Source organism: Garra rufa, chromosome 6 (assembly GCF_049309525.1).
Source record: "Garra rufa chromosome 6, GarRuf1.0, whole genome shotgun sequence".
In the NCBI taxonomy this organism is placed as follows: domain Eukaryota; kingdom Metazoa; phylum Chordata; class Actinopteri; order Cypriniformes; family Cyprinidae; genus Garra; species Garra rufa.
In genome coordinates, this window is record NC_133366.1 from 29,311,356 (window position 1) to 29,332,079 (window position 20,724).

The 20,724-nt window shown below is 38.2% G+C and overlaps 1 protein-coding gene across 1 annotated transcript in view; it reads right to left on the bottom strand.

Annotated features, from left to right (window-relative positions):
• Positions 1 to 1,060: 1,060 nt before the first annotated feature.
• Positions 1,061 to 20,724, bottom strand: part of LOC141336902 (uncharacterized) — a 33,490-nt gene continuing 13,826 nt past the window's right edge. The window contains exons 8-10 of the mRNA XM_073842622.1: positions 1,990 to 2,230; positions 1,331 to 1,705; positions 1,061 to 1,219 (exon numbers count right to left, since the gene is read on the bottom strand). Of these exons, the coding sequence (XP_073698723.1) occupies positions 1,061 to 1,219; positions 1,331 to 1,705; positions 1,990 to 2,230 (775 nt within the window). The remainder of the gene's footprint in view (positions 1,220 to 1,330; positions 1,706 to 1,989; positions 2,231 to 20,724) is intronic.

Here is a 20,724-nt window from a genome sequence, read left to right on the forward strand (position 1 = left end):
GTCACTCATTTCGGTCTATTGTCACGCACTCCCGCCACACATTGTATTTCTCACGCAGAATATACCGCAGCGCCCAACATTTCTCTGGCCCAACATTTCTCTGGCCGCGCCACTCTCGCTATGGATTAAGGAACCGGCAGGATTCAAGCGCGTCTCCCCTGGAGTTCTTAGTCGAGCCTGCCACTTATCAGCCAATCAAAAAAAAAGAAATAGGCTACACAATAGCCAATCAGAAAATAGCACTATTGTATCTGGGTAAGATTTAACGCAACAACCAATGTAAAAAAGCATCCTGAAATTGTTCACCATCTTCCTCGTTCACCCACAGAGGAAACCACTGGAGTCCCGAGCATCACTTTGAGCATCTGCTCAGAACAAGTAGTCTAGGCCTAGTCATATTTTCGTTATCACACGATGACTGACATATTGTCATATTATAAATATATCTCTCTCCAATAGAGAGAGATTATGACTGGTGTTGTTTGTTGTAAGTGTTTGTTGCCTTTTACCTGACATCTTTGAAAGACAGATGCAATGATTAATGCATCCATGGCCAGGATATAATTATAAAATATGCGTGATTTTAAAAGTGACCTATAACATCAACTATGCAATACACTTGAATTAATTTAGTGCTAGTAAACATGACACAACACTGGGAAATATACCATTCACATCTGTGCCAAATTGAAACTCTACTCTCAAAACCTAAACTCTGCTATCAAAACCTAACATTTCTTTGTCAAAATGTAACTCTGTTGACAAAATGACACATACTTGCATCATATGCATACACTTTCAGATCAGGGGGAACACACTAGTCTACTTTATATAAAACACTGCAGTCTTTGATTTTCATTGTTTATTCAGAAGGCATATTTTCAGGAGACACATTTTCAAACAACCAAAAAAGCAAATAGGCCTACTCAATATCATACATTGCAGCACTGTACATTGCAGTACCATGAATTCAGATAAAGCTAAAAAAAAAAAAAAATACAGTAATAGAAAAAACACTACAATGTAAACACAAAATCATGACAATTGTGCATACGTGGGCTCATGCATCCCGCCGTCTGTTGGGGTCTGGCCACAGGACCTCATCGACATCGCAAGCAATGTCTTCTCCCGCTAGACACTGGGGAAAATATCCTCTTGCATGTCGAAACCATCCATGGATTGCTGTCACCTGAATGTCGCTGCAGGCCTGATCCATTGCCTACAGAAGAGGCATGCGGGCATGTGGTTGGCGGTCATATACACGCCATCTCCAAGCCGAAAAAAATTCCTCTATAGGGTTTCAAAATGGTGAGTAAGGGGGCAAGTATACCACTTCAAATTGATTGTGGTTGGTGAACCAGGCCTGGACCAGAGCAGCCCGATGGAAACTGACATTATCCCATATCACCACAAACCTGGGCTGATCTGGTCCGTTCTGTACAACTATATTATGGAGAGCATCTAGAAATGTGAGTATATGTTGGCTATTGTATGGACCTAGATTTGCATGATGATGCAGAAGCCCTCGAAGGCTTATGGCGGCACACAATGAGATATTTCCCCCACGCTGCCCTGGGACGTGCACAATTGCCCTTTGGCCAATTACATTACGACCCCGTCGTCTTGTTTTGCTCAGGTCGAATCCAGCTTCATCAATGAAAATGAATTCATGAGGCTGTGCAGCTCCATCCATGGCCAAAATTCTCTGTAAAAAAAAAAAAGAGAACATATTACTGTACTACAGTGCTACACATACAGAACCCTCACCCCATCACACAGGTACCGGTGTAGCTCTCAGAATGGATCCATGTGGTACTGATATGGTACATAATATATTCAGCTGCTACTGGATTTCACCAATACTGTATTGTAAATGTAAAGGACAGTTACACTTACCCGTACATATTCAGCTGCTACTGGATTTCACCAATACTGTATTGTAAATGTAAAGGACAGTTACACTTACCCGTACATATTCAGTCCTTTGACCCTGTCACTGTTCCTCTCAAATGGGACTCTGTAGAGCTGCTTCATGGTGATGCTGTGTTTTCCCAAGATGCGTCTGATGGTGGTGGTGCTCACATGGTTTATGTTGTTGAACACTTGCCTGTCTGCAAGTATTTTCTGTCGTAGCTGGTGGAGACGGATGGCATTGTCTGCCCTCACTAGGTCCACAACAGCAAGTTCCTGCTGTTGTGTGAACAGGCGTTGGCGTCCTCCCCCACAAGGTCTTCAAGTAATTCTAGAGAAATATAACCACATATTGTCATCGGTTTGCTTATTTTTCTTACAGTACTTTACTGTATATACTGTATCATCCACTGTACAACACTGTACTTCAATATAAGTAATCATGGTATGTTTCACAAAAACTACCACTTTGGCTGCAAAATGAGCATTATGGGTCCGTGCATGGCCTCTTCGACCTCCTCCTCCTCCTCCTCCTCTTCCTCTTCCTCCTCCTCTTCCTCTTCCCCCTCCTCCTCCTCTTCCTCTTCCTCTTCCCCCTCCTCCTCCTCTTCCTCTTCCTCCTCCTCTTCCTCTTCCTCCTCCTCTTCCTCTTCCTCCTCCTCTTCCTTTTCCTCTTGCTCTCCATCCATCCATGCTTGCAAAGTTCTTGAAATGGCTAAACTGAGGGCTTTTTGTAGTTGGCTAATTGGTGTTCAGTTTTGCAAGTAAGTGCCTTCAGGTGTGTATTTGAGTGGTTGAAATTACCCGATGTGTTTTGTATTTTGGATACATGTGTTTTCCAAATGGCACCCTGAGATTTCATTTTTGAATGAAGTGTCTTATGTATGAAATAGAGTGTAGTATGCAGGACCATGTGTGTTGCATAAAGGACTAAGTGTGTTGCATAATTGCAACTAGAGTGCAAAGCAGCGCTTTTGTTTAAAGTATGGGTACATGTGTTTGAGGTATGGTAACAAAAGCTTCAAGTTGTGTTACTGTAGTCTAAGCATGGGTCTATAGTGTTCAAGCAACAGGCAAAAACTGTAGCATCCCCAATGTCTTGAGATCATGCTGACCGAGTTTAGTGACAATCCCATGGAAATCCTGGGGGGAGTATATCAAATTCCACAGCCCTAAATATCTCACTTCCTGTTGGGTGGAGCCCATGACATAGAGTACAAAAGTTATTTGTCTCAGTGAGATCTGTATGTGTACCGAGTTTCATATGAATATGTGTAAGTATGTGTGTATGTAAGTATGTGGCCCCCAAAAGTGCCCAAACGGTTGAAAAAACAACAAAAACAAATAAGAATCCTTAGAAGAACAATAGGGCCTTCGCCCTTTTGGGCTCGGGCCCTAATTAAAGCTGCAAGCAGCGATGAACGGGCCCTCGCACCCGGGCTCACCGCCGACCAGTGGCTTTAGGAAAACGGCAAACGGTGGGCAGTATGCTTTTAATACAGTAAATGTAGGAGAAATATGTCATAAGTCATTTAAATGTGCTTAACTTGCCGCTCCCAGCTGGTGGCGCTATGCCTATAACTGATTATTGGCATGTAGATGTGTTCAGGCCAGCACTATCAGACTCTCAAAGATCAGACATATTTATGTAATTACACTACATATATGTGCATTTCTTCCTCAAAGATGGTCTGCAGCATGGGTCACAGCTCTCTCACCCTCTCTCCCTCTCTCCCCTCCCCCCTGCACTGAGCTTCACTCACTCTGACAACACACACACATTCAGCCAGAGTGACAGCAGGTTTCTGATTTCTTTTTTTAATTTTCTTTAATTCATTGAAGCTTGTATAAAATTTATATTAACAGCACTTGCTCAGAATGATTAGATCTCTGTGTGAAAAAAGTTGTAAAGAGTTTGGATGCTGCACTTTAAAGAAATAAATAAATTACGGTTATGTTTTTTACTACATTTTTTAAAAAATCACCACGTCAACACCCTTCGAGATATCCCAAATCCGCTCGCAATTTAACGTCTTCAGAATCTTCTCTTCATGTTAAAAAAGTTTGGTGTGAACAGCTTGTTGTTCTCAGTAGGAGTGTGAATTTGTTTACAGCCTGATTTTTCCAAAAATCCACATTCAAATCAAAATGGCCGGCTTCCTGTTGGTCTTGTTACTCTAATGAGTTTGATTTAGAAAGTTGTCCAGATTGATGAGAATAATATGTACAGAGTTTGGTGACTGTAGGAAAAACTAACCCCCCAACTTTTGTCAAAAGATGGCGCTATAGAGTGCCTGCTCCACGCCCATTTATGACTTTTTGCCAGTGTCTAACTATCATTAATATTGATGTGTGTGTTGAGTTTCATGAAATTCTAAGCATGTTATCTGCCTCGAAAAGACAGGAATCTAATTTTAAAGTTTGAGACGTTGCCATGGCAACAGCATTTGATTTATCATCGACCCCTTTACATATTCTTATCGGCCGTGTTTTGACATGATTTTGATGAAGTTTAAAGAAAATCAAGTAAAATTAAGAGGCTGATTTCAAAGCATTTTGAAAATGACACGCTTCCTGCTGCCAGTTGGTGGCGCTATAACTTTGACTCATAATAGTCACATTTATGGAATCGGCATCATACAACGAACAAACTGGTGAAGTTTCATCAGAATCAGGCAAAGTGTGCAACAGTTATTAGACACTTCCTGTTTCTCATTTCTCACCATAACTTTGTCACCTTGCCACGGCCAAACCGTTTGAGATATCAAAAATCCCCTCGCAATTTAGCATCCCCAATGTCTTGAGATCATGCTGACCGAGTTTGGTGACAATCCTATGGAAATCCTGGGAGGAGTACATTAAATTCCAGAGCATATGGAGACGGCAGATTCCAACGTGTGTGCAAATTTTCAAGAGTTTTTGAGTATGTTAAGGCCCCCAAAAGTGCCCAAACGGTTGAAAAAAAAAAAAAAAAAAGAATCCTTAGAAGAACAATAGGGCCTTCGCACCCGGGCTTACTGCCGACCAGTGGCTTTAGGAAAACAGCAAACGGTGGGCAGTATGCTTTTAATATAGTAAATGTAGGAAAAATAGATCAAAGTCCCTTAAATGTGCCAAACTTCCTGCTGCCAGCTGGTGGCGTTATGCCTATAACTGATTATTGGCATGTAGATGTGTTCAGGCCAGCACTATTATCAAACGTATGAAGTTTGGTGCACATTGACCTTGGTATGTTTAAGTTAGTGAAAGATATGATATATCCTGCTGAAAACAGGTGGCGCTATGATAATATCTGAATATTGGCGTTTAGGTGTCTTCAGGCCAGGACTCTTACCAAACCTCTGAAGTTTGAGGCAGATCGGACATTTTATGGCTGAGTTATAACACCTATGTCCATGGTGTAACTACAAACTTTGTCAGGCCGCCACGGACACGCCCTTTACCGAAACTCAAGATCTTCACAATTTAACATCTCTAAGGCCTCTAGATCAGACTGACCAAATATAATGTTGATTTCATTAAATGTGTAGGAGGAGTTTGCTATAAACCTAACCCCCTGCAAGGACTTCAGATAATGCCAACTGTGAACCAATATGCTACATTTTCCCTATATTCTGATGATGATGATAAGAACATGATTCATGATGATAACAAAATGTTATTATTGCTTGCTTTACGTCCCCCACTTCTGCTTAAATGTCATCGTTACCTATCTGTTCAATTTGTGTGTGGATATTGCTTTGCAGGTGACTGCTGTTATAAGACATCACTTTTAAGCGCTACATAACTAAGAATCAATTAGGAAAACGGTGCCCAGTTGGCACATGCATTCACAGTAACCCTCTGCTAGTTTGGATTTTAAGTTTACAGAATTGAAAGGGTTAAACTTTAAAATCAACACAGACACATACACAATATATACAATTTTGCCATCCAGTTTCATTTGTTAACATTAACTATATTAGTTAACATGAACAATAATTAAATAGCATTTATTAATGTTAATTAATATTAAGCTAAAAAAAGTATTTATATATTGTTTAAAGGTAAATTAGTATCTTTTAACTAGGGGTGGGCATAGATTAATTTTTTTAATCTAGATTAATCTAGATTAAATCTTGGAATTAATCTAGATTAAATCTTGGAATTAATCTAGATTAAATCTTGGAATTAATCTAGATTAATCTAGATTAAAATGGCTAATTTGAATTCTGCTGAAGGCATTCAGAATATGTGTGCTACCCAAATAATGACTAAAAGTAAGTCTTTGAGAATGGATCATAAAGCTCATAAAGCTGTTCTATGATAATTTGTTCATGAAAATAAATTATGTTCAATAAGATGTACTGTTTACTAACTAACTAACAATGAAATTATTTTTTCTACCTATTAGATTGTTTTTTTTTAACGTCAACACCTACCCAACCCTAAATTTAGCCCTTACTGTAATAAAAAAACAGTATTATTGTTGTACAGTGTGATAAAAATATACATCTACGTATGTATATCTATGGTAGCCAGTGTTTCCCCTACGTTTCCACTACTTCTACGTTCATGTTACACCGTACTTTTATTTTGACAGGTTGCCGTGAAGTTTCTGTGTATACAGTATATGATGCTAGTTTTCTCAAATGAAACGGTAAAAGTGACACTCACAGCAGTTTTGGAGATTGAGTTTATCTGTTCATGTGAGATGCAAATGCCAAAAATTACCGGGAGCGTCACGTGTGTTTCAGTATGCGTGTAGTAAAAGCTCGTCTCCATCATTCATACATACAGCTAGGCAAACGGAACATACTGGATTCATATTAAAACGGTCTTTTCGCATTTCAGTTTTCACATTCACTAGTCCATATCGCGATTTGAATTAAGTGACAGACCAACATTTGATTTATGAATCCAAAAAACTACGAATTTACGTGGCATTTCGCTATAGTAGATTCGGTTTTTATGAATGGAGGACGACGCGACCCCGTCTGTGTTTTGGCGGAGGAGACGTAAACGCGCGACCATATTCTATAGTCTTTGGTATACATCCGCGTTAAACTATCAAGGTGAAAGTCATCATAGCTTGCGTAGTTTAGACCCAGCTCCCAACCCAAATTTGAGAATAGATTAACGGCGATATTTTTTTTATCGCACGATAAGAGTGTCACGTTAACGCAGCACGTTAACGCCGATAACGGCCCACCACTACTTTTAACATTAGTTTATGTACTGTGAATTAACATGAACATGAACACAGTTCATGTGGGTGTACAGCAACACACAACAAAGTGCTCAATAAATGCTTCATTCTTTGAAAATATCTTTAAAAATCAAGTTGAGTTTTGTAATGGGGCGATATATATAACTGATCTTAAAATGGTAAAATTTTCAGAATATTTTGAACAGATTACAGCAAAGTTTGTTTTGTTGACAAAGTTCGTCTTGAAACTGTTAATAAAAATTTTATATTCAATAAATAACTGTTACAAACGGGACGACTGAGAGTGGGGATCCAAACGCAAGGCTTTATTATGAAGATCGTAGACAGACAGACAGGGTCGAAATCACCAGCAAACAACAACAGCGAAGACAATCCAAGAGCGTAATCCAACAAAACAGGCGTGGGTCAAATCCAGGTGGGCAGTCCAAAGGAAACAATGAAAATGAAAACAAGAAACTGGGAAACTAAGGCTAAGACTGAGAAAACAAAAACAAGAACTATGGCTAGGGAAAACAACAAGGAGACTAGGGAAACCTGAGAGCAAGGAAAACGCTTGGTAATGTCCGCAACAGCAAATCAATACTTCACCGTGGGTGTGTGTGCTGAGCTGGCTTTTATGGCTGACAAACAGGAAGCTACCATAGAGGCAGCAGCAACAGTCGGTGTGGGTAAGAGCTCCTTCTGCTGGCCTGGTATAACATAGCCCCCCCCCCCCCCAAGGAGCGGCTCCAAAAAACAACAGGAAGAAACAGTCCAGGGGAGCGGTGGGGGGGCCAGGAGACTGAGGCAGAACAGGTTGGGCAAAGGCCCTCCAGAGCAGAGCAGGAGATTCAGGAGCCCTCCAGGGCAGAGCTGGAGGCAGAGCAGTCCTTCGAGGTGGAGCAAGAGGCTTAGGAGCCCTCCAGGGTGGAGCAGCCCTCCGGGGCGAAGCAGGAGGCTTAGCGACCCTCCGGGGCAGAGCAGGAGGCGTAGAAGCCCTCCAGGGCGGAGCTGGAGGCAGAGCAAGAGGCTAAGGAGGCCTCCAGGGCGGAGCAGGAGGTACAGGAACCCTCCAGGGCGGAGCAGGAGGCGGAGCGGCCCTCCAGGACGGAGCAGGAGGCGCAGGAACCCTCCAGGGCGGAGCAGGAGGCGCAGGAGCCCTCCAGGGCGGAACAGGAGGCGCAGAAGCCCTCCAGGGCGGAACAGGCGGCCGCATCATGGACTGGGACCTGGGGAGAGTGGGGACAGAGGAGGCAGAGTTCATGGGAGAACGTGGCCTCCATAGCCGTGACTAGGCAGACGAGAACTTCAGGAACGGCTTTCGTGGCCGTTACTGGGCAGACAGAGACTTCTGGAACGGCCCCAAAAGCCGAGACAGAGATGACAGGGAGCCTAGGCGGTGCAGGCAGAGCAGGGAGTCTTGGCGGAGCAGACAGAGCAAGGAACCTTGGCGGAGCAGGCAGAGCAGGGAATTTTGGCGGAGCAGACAGAGCAAGGAACCTTGGCGGAGCAGGCAGAGCAGGGAATTTTGGCGGAGCAGACAGAGCAAGGAGCCTTGGCGGAGCAGGTAGAGCAGGGAACCCTGGCGGTGCTGGCAGAGCAGGGAGCATTGGCGGTGCGGGCAGAGCGTGAAGCCTTGGCGGTGCGGGCAGAGCGTGAAGCCTTGGCGGAGCGGGCAGAGCGTGGAGTTCCGCTATGCACGCCACCTCCGAAAGAGGTATAGGCGCAGCGGACATGCGTGCAAATGAGTCCTCCAGAGCAAACTTGTGGACAGACTCATGGGCAGAAGAGGCCACTGGGGCGCAGTGTGCAGCCCACACACTCAAAATGGCGATTGCCATAACAGGTAACGCAGTTGGCAGAGGAATGCCCACCGGGTCAGTGGGCGTGAGGCTTGGGAGCGTTGGCTCTGTGTGCCAAAGATGCTCAATGCACTGGAGCCTTTGGGGTTCAGCTGCTACTGACACAAAAACAAAGAAATGAGTCAGACAATGTATATATCTGTACAAATTAAAATGTATTGATTTTTAATAGGTGATTATTTACTCATCAGTGTGTTGAACATAGCAAATCCAAGATGCAGAATGACTAGATTGATCACTTACAACAATCGGATGACAATCTGATAAAAAAGAACGAAAAATATATAATATTTTCATTATTAAAATCAATTATTTTACTTGTATATGACTTTTTTCTTCCCTGTATATGCAGGTCTAAAGGTTGACTTTTATTGTAATTCTTTGTTATTAAAAAAAACAATAATTATTATTATTATCTCTGTACACTGGTTTGTGAGTCTTTCCGTCTCTTGCTCGCTCTATCTCAAACGCATCGAGAGAGAGAGAGAGAGAGAGAGAGAGAGAGAGAGAGCTCGTGCGCGTTCAGTGTGTGCATCAGTGTCGCGCGCTCTCTCAAATCTGTGAGACAACACAATTTAAATGTGAAAATGTTACTGTTGATAATTGTAAAATTAATATATTTTTTAACTAACGTTACCTTGACCGACATGAATGTGAGGTTTTCTCCATTCAAGCAGATCTGCGCCAATGACGTCAAACAGATAACGGCATTAACGGTAATCAACGGTGCTGGAGAGCGGGCCATAAAAATAAAGACGGAAAGAGACTTGTTTATGTGAACAGTAGTTTTAGATATTGTACATTCAAATAACAGTCCGTTGATTTTACACTTACGTACACAAAAATACTTTACCTAAGGAAAGCTCTTCCGTCGAGCGATGTCCACTCAGTCAAAGGGAGTCCGGCTGTGTGCATGACGTGAACTGATCGCAGCTTAAATAGCCTCTGGTTCTTTCGCGGGCTTCGCACGTGAGGTGTAAAATAGTCAAAGTTATATTTATAACAATTTTATTCATTTAATTTTTATCATCTGAGATGTACATTTAGGTAATTATACCTTGTTATATTTCCAAGGCCCCCAATAAATAAATAAATATACATACATACATATTTAATGTATGTAAAATTATTTTTAAAAATATAACATATCAGTTAATAAAATATCACAAAAGTGTAACTCACTTATTTCAGAACCAGATGTCAGCAGAAGATCAATAGGTTCATTCTACACACTAAATTTTGCTTCTGGATTTGTATTTGGACATAAAATCACGATTATAACATTAAAAATCATATTTTGCCAAAAGTTTACCATGTCATACTGAGGTATCAGTTTTTGCAATTGCCACATAATTCATAAACCCTTAATCTGTTGAAAGCATTTTATTAGCTCTGTTACAGACAGATACCATTCTATTTTTGGGGTGCAGAAAAAACACACAGTCAGAAAGCGTTATATAATTTAGAGGAAGGGAACATTTTTAAATTATAAACAAAGTCCATGGTTGGCCTAAAAAATGAATATAAATATTATTTAAAATAGTAATACAACTAAATAAATAACAATGACAAGGAAAAGGTTTGACATCTCTAAAGCATTTAATAAAAATAATAATAATAATAATAATAATTTTGTAATTAAGTTAAGTGTGTTTTAATCTACATTGTGGGGACCAATTATTCACACAAAGAGTAAAACCTGAATTTTTGACATTTTTGTGACTTACAGGTATGGACCATAGTCGGGCTAAATGTGTCTAAATGTGCAGTTTCTCAACCAGAATCGGGTCAGATCCGCAGATCCAAAGCCTAGCCAAATCCGGCAACCATTGCTGGGCCAGAGCCGGCACTCAGCCGCAATCGGCCCAATTCCGCTGGCTACCTTTGCTTTCAAAACGCGATAAACGACTTTAAGACGAAGTACTCCTGTGATAGTGCACAACAACAAAAAGTGCTGTAGTAATCCTATCATAATTATCTCTGCTTCAAAACTTTGGTTTTAGCATACAAAAAAAATAAAAGCTTGTGTTGTATTACCTTATTTAGCTTGTGTTGTATTACCACAAAAGAACAACAGAAAAACAACATATGCCATCTGATGGTAAATTCTTGTGATACTGTACCACAGAACAGTGCTATGGTAATCCTGTCATATTTAGCTTGTGTTGTATTACCACAAAAAGAACAACAGAAAAACCACATATAGCATTTAATGGTAAATTCTTGTGATACTGTACAACAGAAAGTGCTGTGGTAATCCTGTCATATTTAGCTATGCTCATTTGTTGTGTGGTAAATTTATGTTGTACTGTTGCAGTACCACAGGATTACCACTGGACATTTATAAATTCGTCACAAGGTGTCAGTGCCCGGTTGCATAAAGCCCCTTAAGTGTAAATTTCCCTTAAGTTCTCCCTTAAATTTCCCTTACACTTAAGGGCGTTGCATAAAATATCCCTTAAATGTTATTTAAGGGTTTCTTTAGGTGAAACGTTATAAACCCTTAGAATTTCTCTTAAGTTTCCCTTAAAATCCATTAAGTGTTGCATAAAGCCCCTTATCTGTCATTTCCCTAAGTATAACATAAGGTACGAAAAATGTTCCCTTAAGTGTTATGCAGCAAGCAGATTCAATCCAAAAACATTCTACCAGACACGATCGGCAACTTTATATGTTAAACATATTTATTTACATGTAATTCATTGCTTAAATTACATGCATTTCTCAAAATTCAGATTCTTCTGTAATATTTTATTTCTGTATTTTCCTGTATACTACCGGGAGATGACTTAAAGACACATAAACCATATATTGTCGCAATCGTGTATTTATTTTGTTTACCTTTCAGCTTAGCTACAGCGATTCATGCTATATTCCATCATAGATACTTCTATGAGTCGGGATTGGTATGTCAGCGCAAGAGCGCCCTCCGGCTTCGAATATGATTGATAAAATAATAAAAATGTCATAAAATGTCACGTCATGCATAGAAGTATCTCGTCTTTTTGTATTTAAATATAGATTTATTAACACGAGTCCCTTAATAACTCGAAATGGACAGAAGTAATGAGAGGTCTTTATTTGTTTTCCAAAGATGAATGAAAGTCTTATGGGTTTGGAAGGAAACAAGGGTGAGTAAATGACAGAATTCGGTTTTAAGTTAATTATCGCTTTAAGTTTATGTCTCGTGTGATACTTCTCTTTCAGATTTGGCTTTTTTTTTTCTTTTCGTTTTTGTTTGCCTTAACCATGTTATTGTTTTTTGTGAAAACTTACACCGCTATCTGCTTTAACAAATAACGTATCCATGGCAACAGTAGATTTTTTTTAACGGAAAACCTGCGTCGCTGTTGTAAAACACTTAACGGTTTTCCTTAGCTAAGGGCAGTGTTCAAGGGCTTATATGCAACACCCTTAAGTCATTCCCTTAGTTAAGGGGAAATCATGCCTTAAGTGTCATACTTAAGGGAAAAACTTAAGGTGCTTTATGCAACCGGGCACAGGTGACTGTACGTAATAAATTCCTCAACATAACATTCGATAGGACGGCCATCTTGAAAAATGGAGCAGAGGAAACTTACGGGGTTGGACAAACTTCCTGCTGAATCCATTCTGAAGGGTAGTTCTGCTGGTGGATAAAGCCGCTGGATCCGGCTTTGGCGAAGTATTCTGTTACAAACGGGACGACTGAGAGTGGGGATCCAAAAGCAAGGCTTTATTATGAAGATCGTAGACAGACAGACAGGGTCGAAATCACCAGCAAACAACAACAGCGAAGACAATCCAAGAGCGTAATCCAACAAAACAGGCGTGGGTCAAATCCAGGTGGGCAGTCCAAAGGAAACAATGAAAATGAAAACAAGAAACTGGGAAACTAAGGCTAAGACTGAGAAAACAAAAACAAGAACTATGGCTAGGGAAAACAACAAGGAGACTAGGGAAACCTGAGAGCAAGGAAAACGCTTGGTAATGTCCGCAACAGCAAATCAATACTTCGCCGTGGGTGTGTGTGCTGAGCTGGCTTTTATGGCTGACAAACAGGAAGCTACCATAGAGGCAGCAGAGGGAGCAGCAACAGTCGGTGTGGGTAAGAGCTCCCTCTGCTGGCCTGGTATAACAATAACACTATGAAAATAAATGTCAATCAATGAAGATAATCCGCTCATGCTAAAAAGTTGTATTTTTCTTAATCTTTTGCTATGTGATTGAATAGGACAAGTTCATGGTACAATTCAGTAAAAAAAATAAATAAAAAACAACAACTGCAAAATACAAACAATGAAAGATTTAGTGACCCTTTATATTTTCTCAAAATATCAGACTCTCAAAGATCAGACATATTTATGTAGATTAAACATCAATGTGCATTTTTTCCTCAAAGATGGTCTTAAGCAAAACAGCATGTTCCACTCTCTCTTCCTCTCTCCCTTTCACCCCTCCCCCCTTCAGTCTCTCTTCAGTCACTCAATGGTGACTGAACACAGACACTCAGGCAGAGTGACAGCAGGTTTCTGATTTCTTTTTTTAATTTTCTTTAATTCATAGAAGCTTGTATAAAATTGATATTTACAGCACTTGCTCAGAATGATAAGATCTCTGTGTGAAAAAAGTTTTAAATAGTTTACATGCTGCACTTTAAAGAAAAAAAAATACGGTTATCTTTTTTACAATATCTTTAAAAAATCACCATGTCAACACCGTTCAAGATATCCCAAATCTGCTCGCAATTTAGCATCTTCAGAATCTTCTCCTTATGTTAAAAAAGTTTGGTGTGAACAGCTTGTTGTTCTTAGTAGGAGTATAAATTTGTTTACAGCCTGATTTTTCCAAAAATCCACATTCAAATCAAAATAGCCGGCTTCTTGTTGGTTTTAGGTAATGAGTTTAATTTAGAAAGTTGTCCAGATTGATGAAAACAATATATGTACAGAGTTTGGTGACTGTAGGAAAAACTAACCCCCCAACTTTTGTCAAAAGATGGCGCTATAGAGTGCCTGCTCCACACCCATTTATGGCCTTTCGCCAGTGTCTAACTATCATTAATATTGATGTGTGTGTTGAGTTTCATGAAATTCTAAGCATGTTATCTGCCTCGAAAAGACAGGAATCTAATTTTAAAGTTTGACACGTTGCCATGGCAACAGCATTTGATTTATCATCGACCCCTTTACATATTCTTATCGGCCGTGTTTTTACATTATTCTGATGAAGTTTGAAGAAAATCGAGTAAAATTAAGAGGCTGATTTCAAAGCATTTTGAAAATGACACACTTCCTGCTGCCAGTTGGTGGCGCTATAACTTTGACTCATAATAGTCACGTTTTTGTAATCGGCATCATACAACGAACAAACTGGTGAAGTTTCATCACAATCAGGCAACGTGTGCAACAGTTATTACACACTTCCTGTTTCTCATTTCTCGCCATAACTTTGTCGCCTTGCCACGGCCAAACCGTTCGAGATATCAAAAATCCCCTCGCAATTTAGCATCCCCAATGTCTTGAGATCATGCTGACCGAGTTTGGTGACAATCCTATGGAAATCCTGGGAGGAGTACATCAAATTCCAGAGCATGCGCTTTTTAAACAGCCCTAAATATCTCACTTCCTGTTGGGTGGAGCCTATGACATAGAGTACAAAAGGTGTTCGGCTCAGTGAGTTCTATATGTGTCCTGAGTTTCATATCAGTACGTTCAAGTATGTGTGCACAGTACATCAAGATTTCAAACTGTGTTCCAGGGGGCGCTGTAGAGGCCCTGAACCACGCCCGGGTCCCAGCCTCTGTGGCGTCCGGACGACGGCAGATTCCAACGTGTGTGCAAATTTTCAAGAGTTTTTGAGTATGTTAAGGCCCCCAAAAGTGCCCAAACGGTTGAAAAAAAAAATAAATAAAAATAAATCAATTAAAGCTGCAAGCAGCGATGACCGGGCCCTCGCCGTCTGTGCAGTCGCCATCCCGATAGCATCAGGAAAACGGTGCCCAGTTGGCACATGCATTCACAGTAACCCTTTGGACTAACCCTAACTGTCTCTCCTCCTCTCTGACTCTTTCTCTTACCACCCATCCCCCCTCCTTACACTCAGCCACTTACCACACAAACACACATATAGAGTGCAGAGCAGAGTGAGATCAGATATGTTTTTTAATTTTCTTTCATTCGTGGAGTTTTGTATAATTATGAAATGAACTGTGTTTGATCAGAATGAATAGTTATTTGTATGAAAAAAGATTCAAAGAGTTAGGATGCTGCACTTTAAATATATAATAAATCATTGAAAATTGAAAATGGAAAATGAAATTCTAAGCACACTACAGATCTGGCCATTAAAAATGCGTCTATTTTCACGCGGCAGCCTGCAATTCGGCACGCGTGGGCACGCGTCCTACCGCAGCGGCTTTTTTTGATTTTTTTACAACGTTGTTGCACTTCATATAATATCCACCAGGTGGCGCAAGGAACAACATTCTGTAGCCAAACACCATGGCCAGCTCTAGGGGGCGTTGGTCACAAATACCAGTACAATAGTTCAATGATTCCTCTTTCCTGAAATTATGGTTCAAACCAATAGCAAAAAGATAGCCTATTCATAAGCAGGTGCAGTTGTATTGTTATTTTGTTTTCTTTCTTTGTTTTCCTGACGAACATTTTTTAGACTGCATCGGAAATAGAAATGTTAATTTCAGTTATTTTATTTTTCCAACCGACAACTGACGTAAACCGCTAAATTCGTTTTCAGGGATTAATTATACACAAGCAAGAAGCAGCATAAACATCAGAACCTCACGCGCAGAGCTTATGCACAGAGAAAAACCCAATAAACCTATATATAATAATAAATAAAATATAACATATAAGAAATATATGTTTTTCTTTTCTGAATGAATAATAATTTAACAAATTAATAAGTAGCAAGCCTGTATGCAGAATTTTAGGCAATTTCTGTGATGCGCCCTTAAACCAGCATCTTGTTTCCATTATTATTTTTTTTTTTTACAAATAGCCTACACATCTGTTTTTTTTTTAGAGTAGAGTATTGTAAGCTGTATCCACTTTATTAAGGGGAAAAAAATCAAGTGATCCTGACGGCGCCGCAGGCAGTTAAATAACTCGACAACTTTCACCTTCACAATAAAATACATTATATATTTCAGCGTTTTAAAGCAACATCAAATTAAGATATGCATGTTTAAGAGGTAGTTCGTCTTTTACTTTTTCTAAGATACACAATTTTAGATACACTGACAATTAATTTGAGTAGAGACAAATAGAAATGTAAAGGATAAATAGGATAAATATAAACTACAGTATTTTTGCGAATTTGGTGCTTAGAAATGTATTCTAAGCGGGCAGCGGGCGAATGATATAGTTAATATAGCGCGGAGCGGGTGGATGCGGAATAAAACCTCGTGGAAGCGGGACTGGAAAAGCACTTTGTTATATCCTATAGAGAAGAGTATAGACTATTTAGATACTTCATCATCAAGCAAAAATTTATTCATAAGCAGGAGCAGTTTTATTATTATTTTCTTTTCTTTTTTTCCTGATGAACTTTTATTAGACTGCATTGAAAATAGAAATGTTAATTTCTGTTTTTTTTTTTTTTTTCAAACGACAACCGACGCGTTTAGTTATTAGCCTATTAACGACCAGATTGTGTTAAATTACATTTAAATTTAAATTGAAACGTGGCTGTGTCACATTAATAACAGCTAAATTCGTTTTGAGGGGTTAATTGTACACAAGCAAAAAGCAGCAGAAACATCAGAACGTCACGCGCAGAGCTTATGCACAGAGAAAACCCCAAAAAAGCTGTATGTAAAATAAATAAAAATGCCCATATGCGAAATATAATTTTCTTAATGAATAATAATTTAACAAAACGAAATAAAATAAAATTAATAAGTAGCAAGCCTATATGCAGAATTGTAGGCAATTTCTGTGATGCGCCCTTAAACTAGCATCTCGTTTCCATTTTTTTTTTTAACAAATAGCATACACATCTGTTTTTTCATTGTGATTGTACACAAATAACAGAAATATGTAAAATAGCATAGTTTTGAGCAATCCCGTACTCTTGAAGGAGTATTGTAAGCTGTATCCACTTAATTAAAGGGGGAAAAAAGTGATCCTGACGGCGCCGCAGGCAGTTGAATAACTCGACAACTTTCACCTTCAGAATAAAATACATTATATATTTCAGCGTTTTAAAGCAACATCAAATTAAGATATGCATGTTTAAGAGGTAGTTCGTCTTTTTCTTTTTCTAAGATACACAATTTTAGATACACTGACAATTAATTTGAGTAGAGAGAAATAGAAATGGAGAGGATAAATATAAACTACAGTTTATATAGAGTTAAAAATTAATTAATTAATTTATTATTATTATTATTATTATTATTATTATTATTTTGATTTGTTTTTGCGATTTTGGTGCTTAGAAATTTATTCTAAGCAGGCAGCGGGCAAATAATATAGTTAATATAGCGGGAGCGGGTGGATGCGGAATAAAACCTCGTCGAATCGGGACTGGAAAAGCACTTTGTTATATCCTATAGACTATACTTCATCATCAAGCATGGGCGTCGGAAGCAAAATAAATGTAAAAATGTAAAAACAGAAAAAAATACTTTAGTATATGCCATTTTCTGTAGTCTGGTGCCTTTTATTTAATGTTTTTACACAATGCAAATAGGCCATATTTATAAATATTACAAAAGGCTATTGTGCAACATTTTCAGTGGCTCAAGTGATAATACGAGTAACATATCGTTTTTGACGGGGGAGACTCGAGTTCGCGTCCGCCTTTTGGTGAAATCATTTTCGAAATCGTCTCCCTTTTCACTTATATCATATCGGAAAGGCATTTGTTTATTTGTAAATTAATGAAATAATTGAAAAGTTGAAATAAAGTATCAACTAGGGTTAGGTAAGTGTATCTGAGCACTATACTGTACTTTTAGGAGTGTTAATAATTAATTTTATTATTATTATTATTATTATTATTATTATTATTATTATTATTATTATTATTATTATTATTATTATTATTATTATTATTATTGTCTTTAGATTTGTTCTTACATTTTTGATGCTGTACATTAAGATGGCGCACTGCCCATGCAGTTTTTTTTTTTTTTTTCTTAAAAACTAATTGAAGTGAAAGGGAAGAAACCCATGTAGATTTGGCCTAATGTCCATGTAAATACTATAGCCTAGTATTATATCCTAAAATAGAAAATAATTTAGACAAATAAACAGAAGGCTCACTTTTCAAAACAATAAAGCTTATATGACTGACAACGAATACAGTTGTTAAGTATCAAAAGTGCTCCAGTGAGTTATGCAATTTTTCCCCACCTTTTTTCTTTTTCTTTTTTTTAAAGTGGAAAAGTAGTTCTTCTATTTCGAAGAAGTTCGTTAAGCCTGGAACTAGGCTTAAGTCTGTTCTGGGAAACCAAAGGGAAGTGTTTTTTTTTTTTCTTTTTTTTTTTCAGTTTTCTGAAAAGTAGCCGTTAATGAGGCATCAGCGTTAAGCGGCATGCAGTATAAAGAGCGAAATGTTAATGAATGGCAGAGTGGGGGTGGGGTGGGGTGTTGAATGCTGTCTGTTGCCTTGTTGTAATCAACATTTGGAGACTATTTTGGGGGTGCTGGGGGCGGATTCCGACTGCATTCAGTTGCATTTCGAATTCAGCATTCAAATGCATGCCAGGGAGAAGGGGAAAGCTTTCCCCACTCGCTCCACTTTTTTCAAAACATTAGTGTCCACGGCCCTGACACCAGTGATGCGCGGGTCAGTGGATAAAAAACCTGAACCCGACCGACGTTTTCAACTAACCCGCCCGCAACTCGGACCGCCGAATAAAAAAATAAAATATTGTACCCGACCCGCCTCCTGACCCGTATGTTTAATATTAGAGTGATTATGCTGTGGAGATGCGGTCTGAAATATCCTGACATCTGAAATCCATTGGTGTACAAGCTACTTTAAAATAAAATAATGTGTCCTGTTGTAAAGTCGTTGCCGTATTGTTGTGTACGAAGTTCAGATGTTATTATTTTAAGAAATGTATATTTATATGTTTTAGGATTCTCCTTATTTTTGTTTTAGACATCCATCAATTACGGTGAATAAAAAAATGCCGCGCTGGTGGAAACAAGACTTTCGCTTCTACTTTTGAGACCGGTGTTCGGACGTTTTTCTAAAAAAAAAAAAAACTAAAAAAAAACTGTAATTTATGGTCATAAAAACAGAAGCTGAACATAATTCAAAACTGTAAAGTATTTGCTGAATAAAGAAAACATGAAGGATGCCGCTTAATATTTGGCTTTTACGTGAACTTTAAAGCTTATCCCTCATTCCATTTGTTTTCTTTGTTTTGTAATTTTATATTATTTTCGTGAAATGTATTTTTGCTCAACATGCATTTCTCGTGGCCACGAGTTTAATGAATAAACAAACCTGCATGACATTAGTAACCCAGAATTATTTGAGATATTTTATTTTGAGTTAAGAAATTATTATATTAATTGTTATAGAAATTAATACAATATTAAATAATTATATAGGCGATGCTGTATATGCTAATGCTGTCTGTGCGCAATGTAGACAGCTTTCACAAGTGTTTACATGTATTACATGTAGGCCTACTTCAAATTAAATAGCCCTGCAAGAAACATTTCATGCATCCCACAATCTTGTCCATTGACTGACCTTCTTTAATATTCGTAATATTTGTATTATTCGTTTATATTCGTTATTTTTTCCTTCATTTTGATCTCGTTACATAACATTCTGAATGTAAATGATACTGTAAAGGTTCTATGACTGGGGTTTTTACTGGAATGCAGTTTAAAGGTTAAATTTAACATATATTGTATTTTATTTAGTCTAATTAATAGACAAATAATTGAAGAGTGAATCATTCACGTAGTTTCATTTGGAAATAATTTATCGTCACACAGTAAAATAGGCCTACATTCCTTCTATTAACTAATAGTCTTTTTTTCGTATTTGTCTTAATATTATTATCATTATCATTATCATTAGTATTACTATTACTAATATTATTTTTATTAGCCTGTTATTTTTGTATATATTTTTTATTTCCGTGCGTTTCCACCCCTTAATTTGGCTCTCTTTAACGTTCATGTAAATGATTCTGTAAATGCTTGACATATGATATGACTGATTTTTACTGGAATGTAGTTTAAAGGTTGAATTGAACATATTTTATTTTGTTTCGTCTAATTAATAGACTAGACTATATAAATACTAAACTGTTTTACTGAGAAATGAATCATCACGTAGTTTCATTTGTAAATGAAAACATGCTCATTTATCGTCACACACGGGGATAAATACAATCAAAAAGTCAAAACGTTATTGGCATAATTGTCAGGCGTTAAAAATAAATAGCCCTAACCAGGTATTGAAATAATAATAACCTATAATAATAATAAATAATAAGTGATTTAGAGCTATCTTCTTTTTTCTTTATTGTGAATCGCTTAACCTAAATAACTTTCTGTATATGCTATTTGGCATATATTTAGCAAATATTGTGAACGACAATTATGCCAATAAAGTTTTGACTTTATGATTGTATTAATGCCCGTGTGTGACCATAAACGATTTACAAATGGAACGTGAATGATTCACTCGACAATGAAACACTATAAAGGTTATAATTAGACTAAAAATGAATATATATATATATATATATATATATATATATATATATATATATATATATAT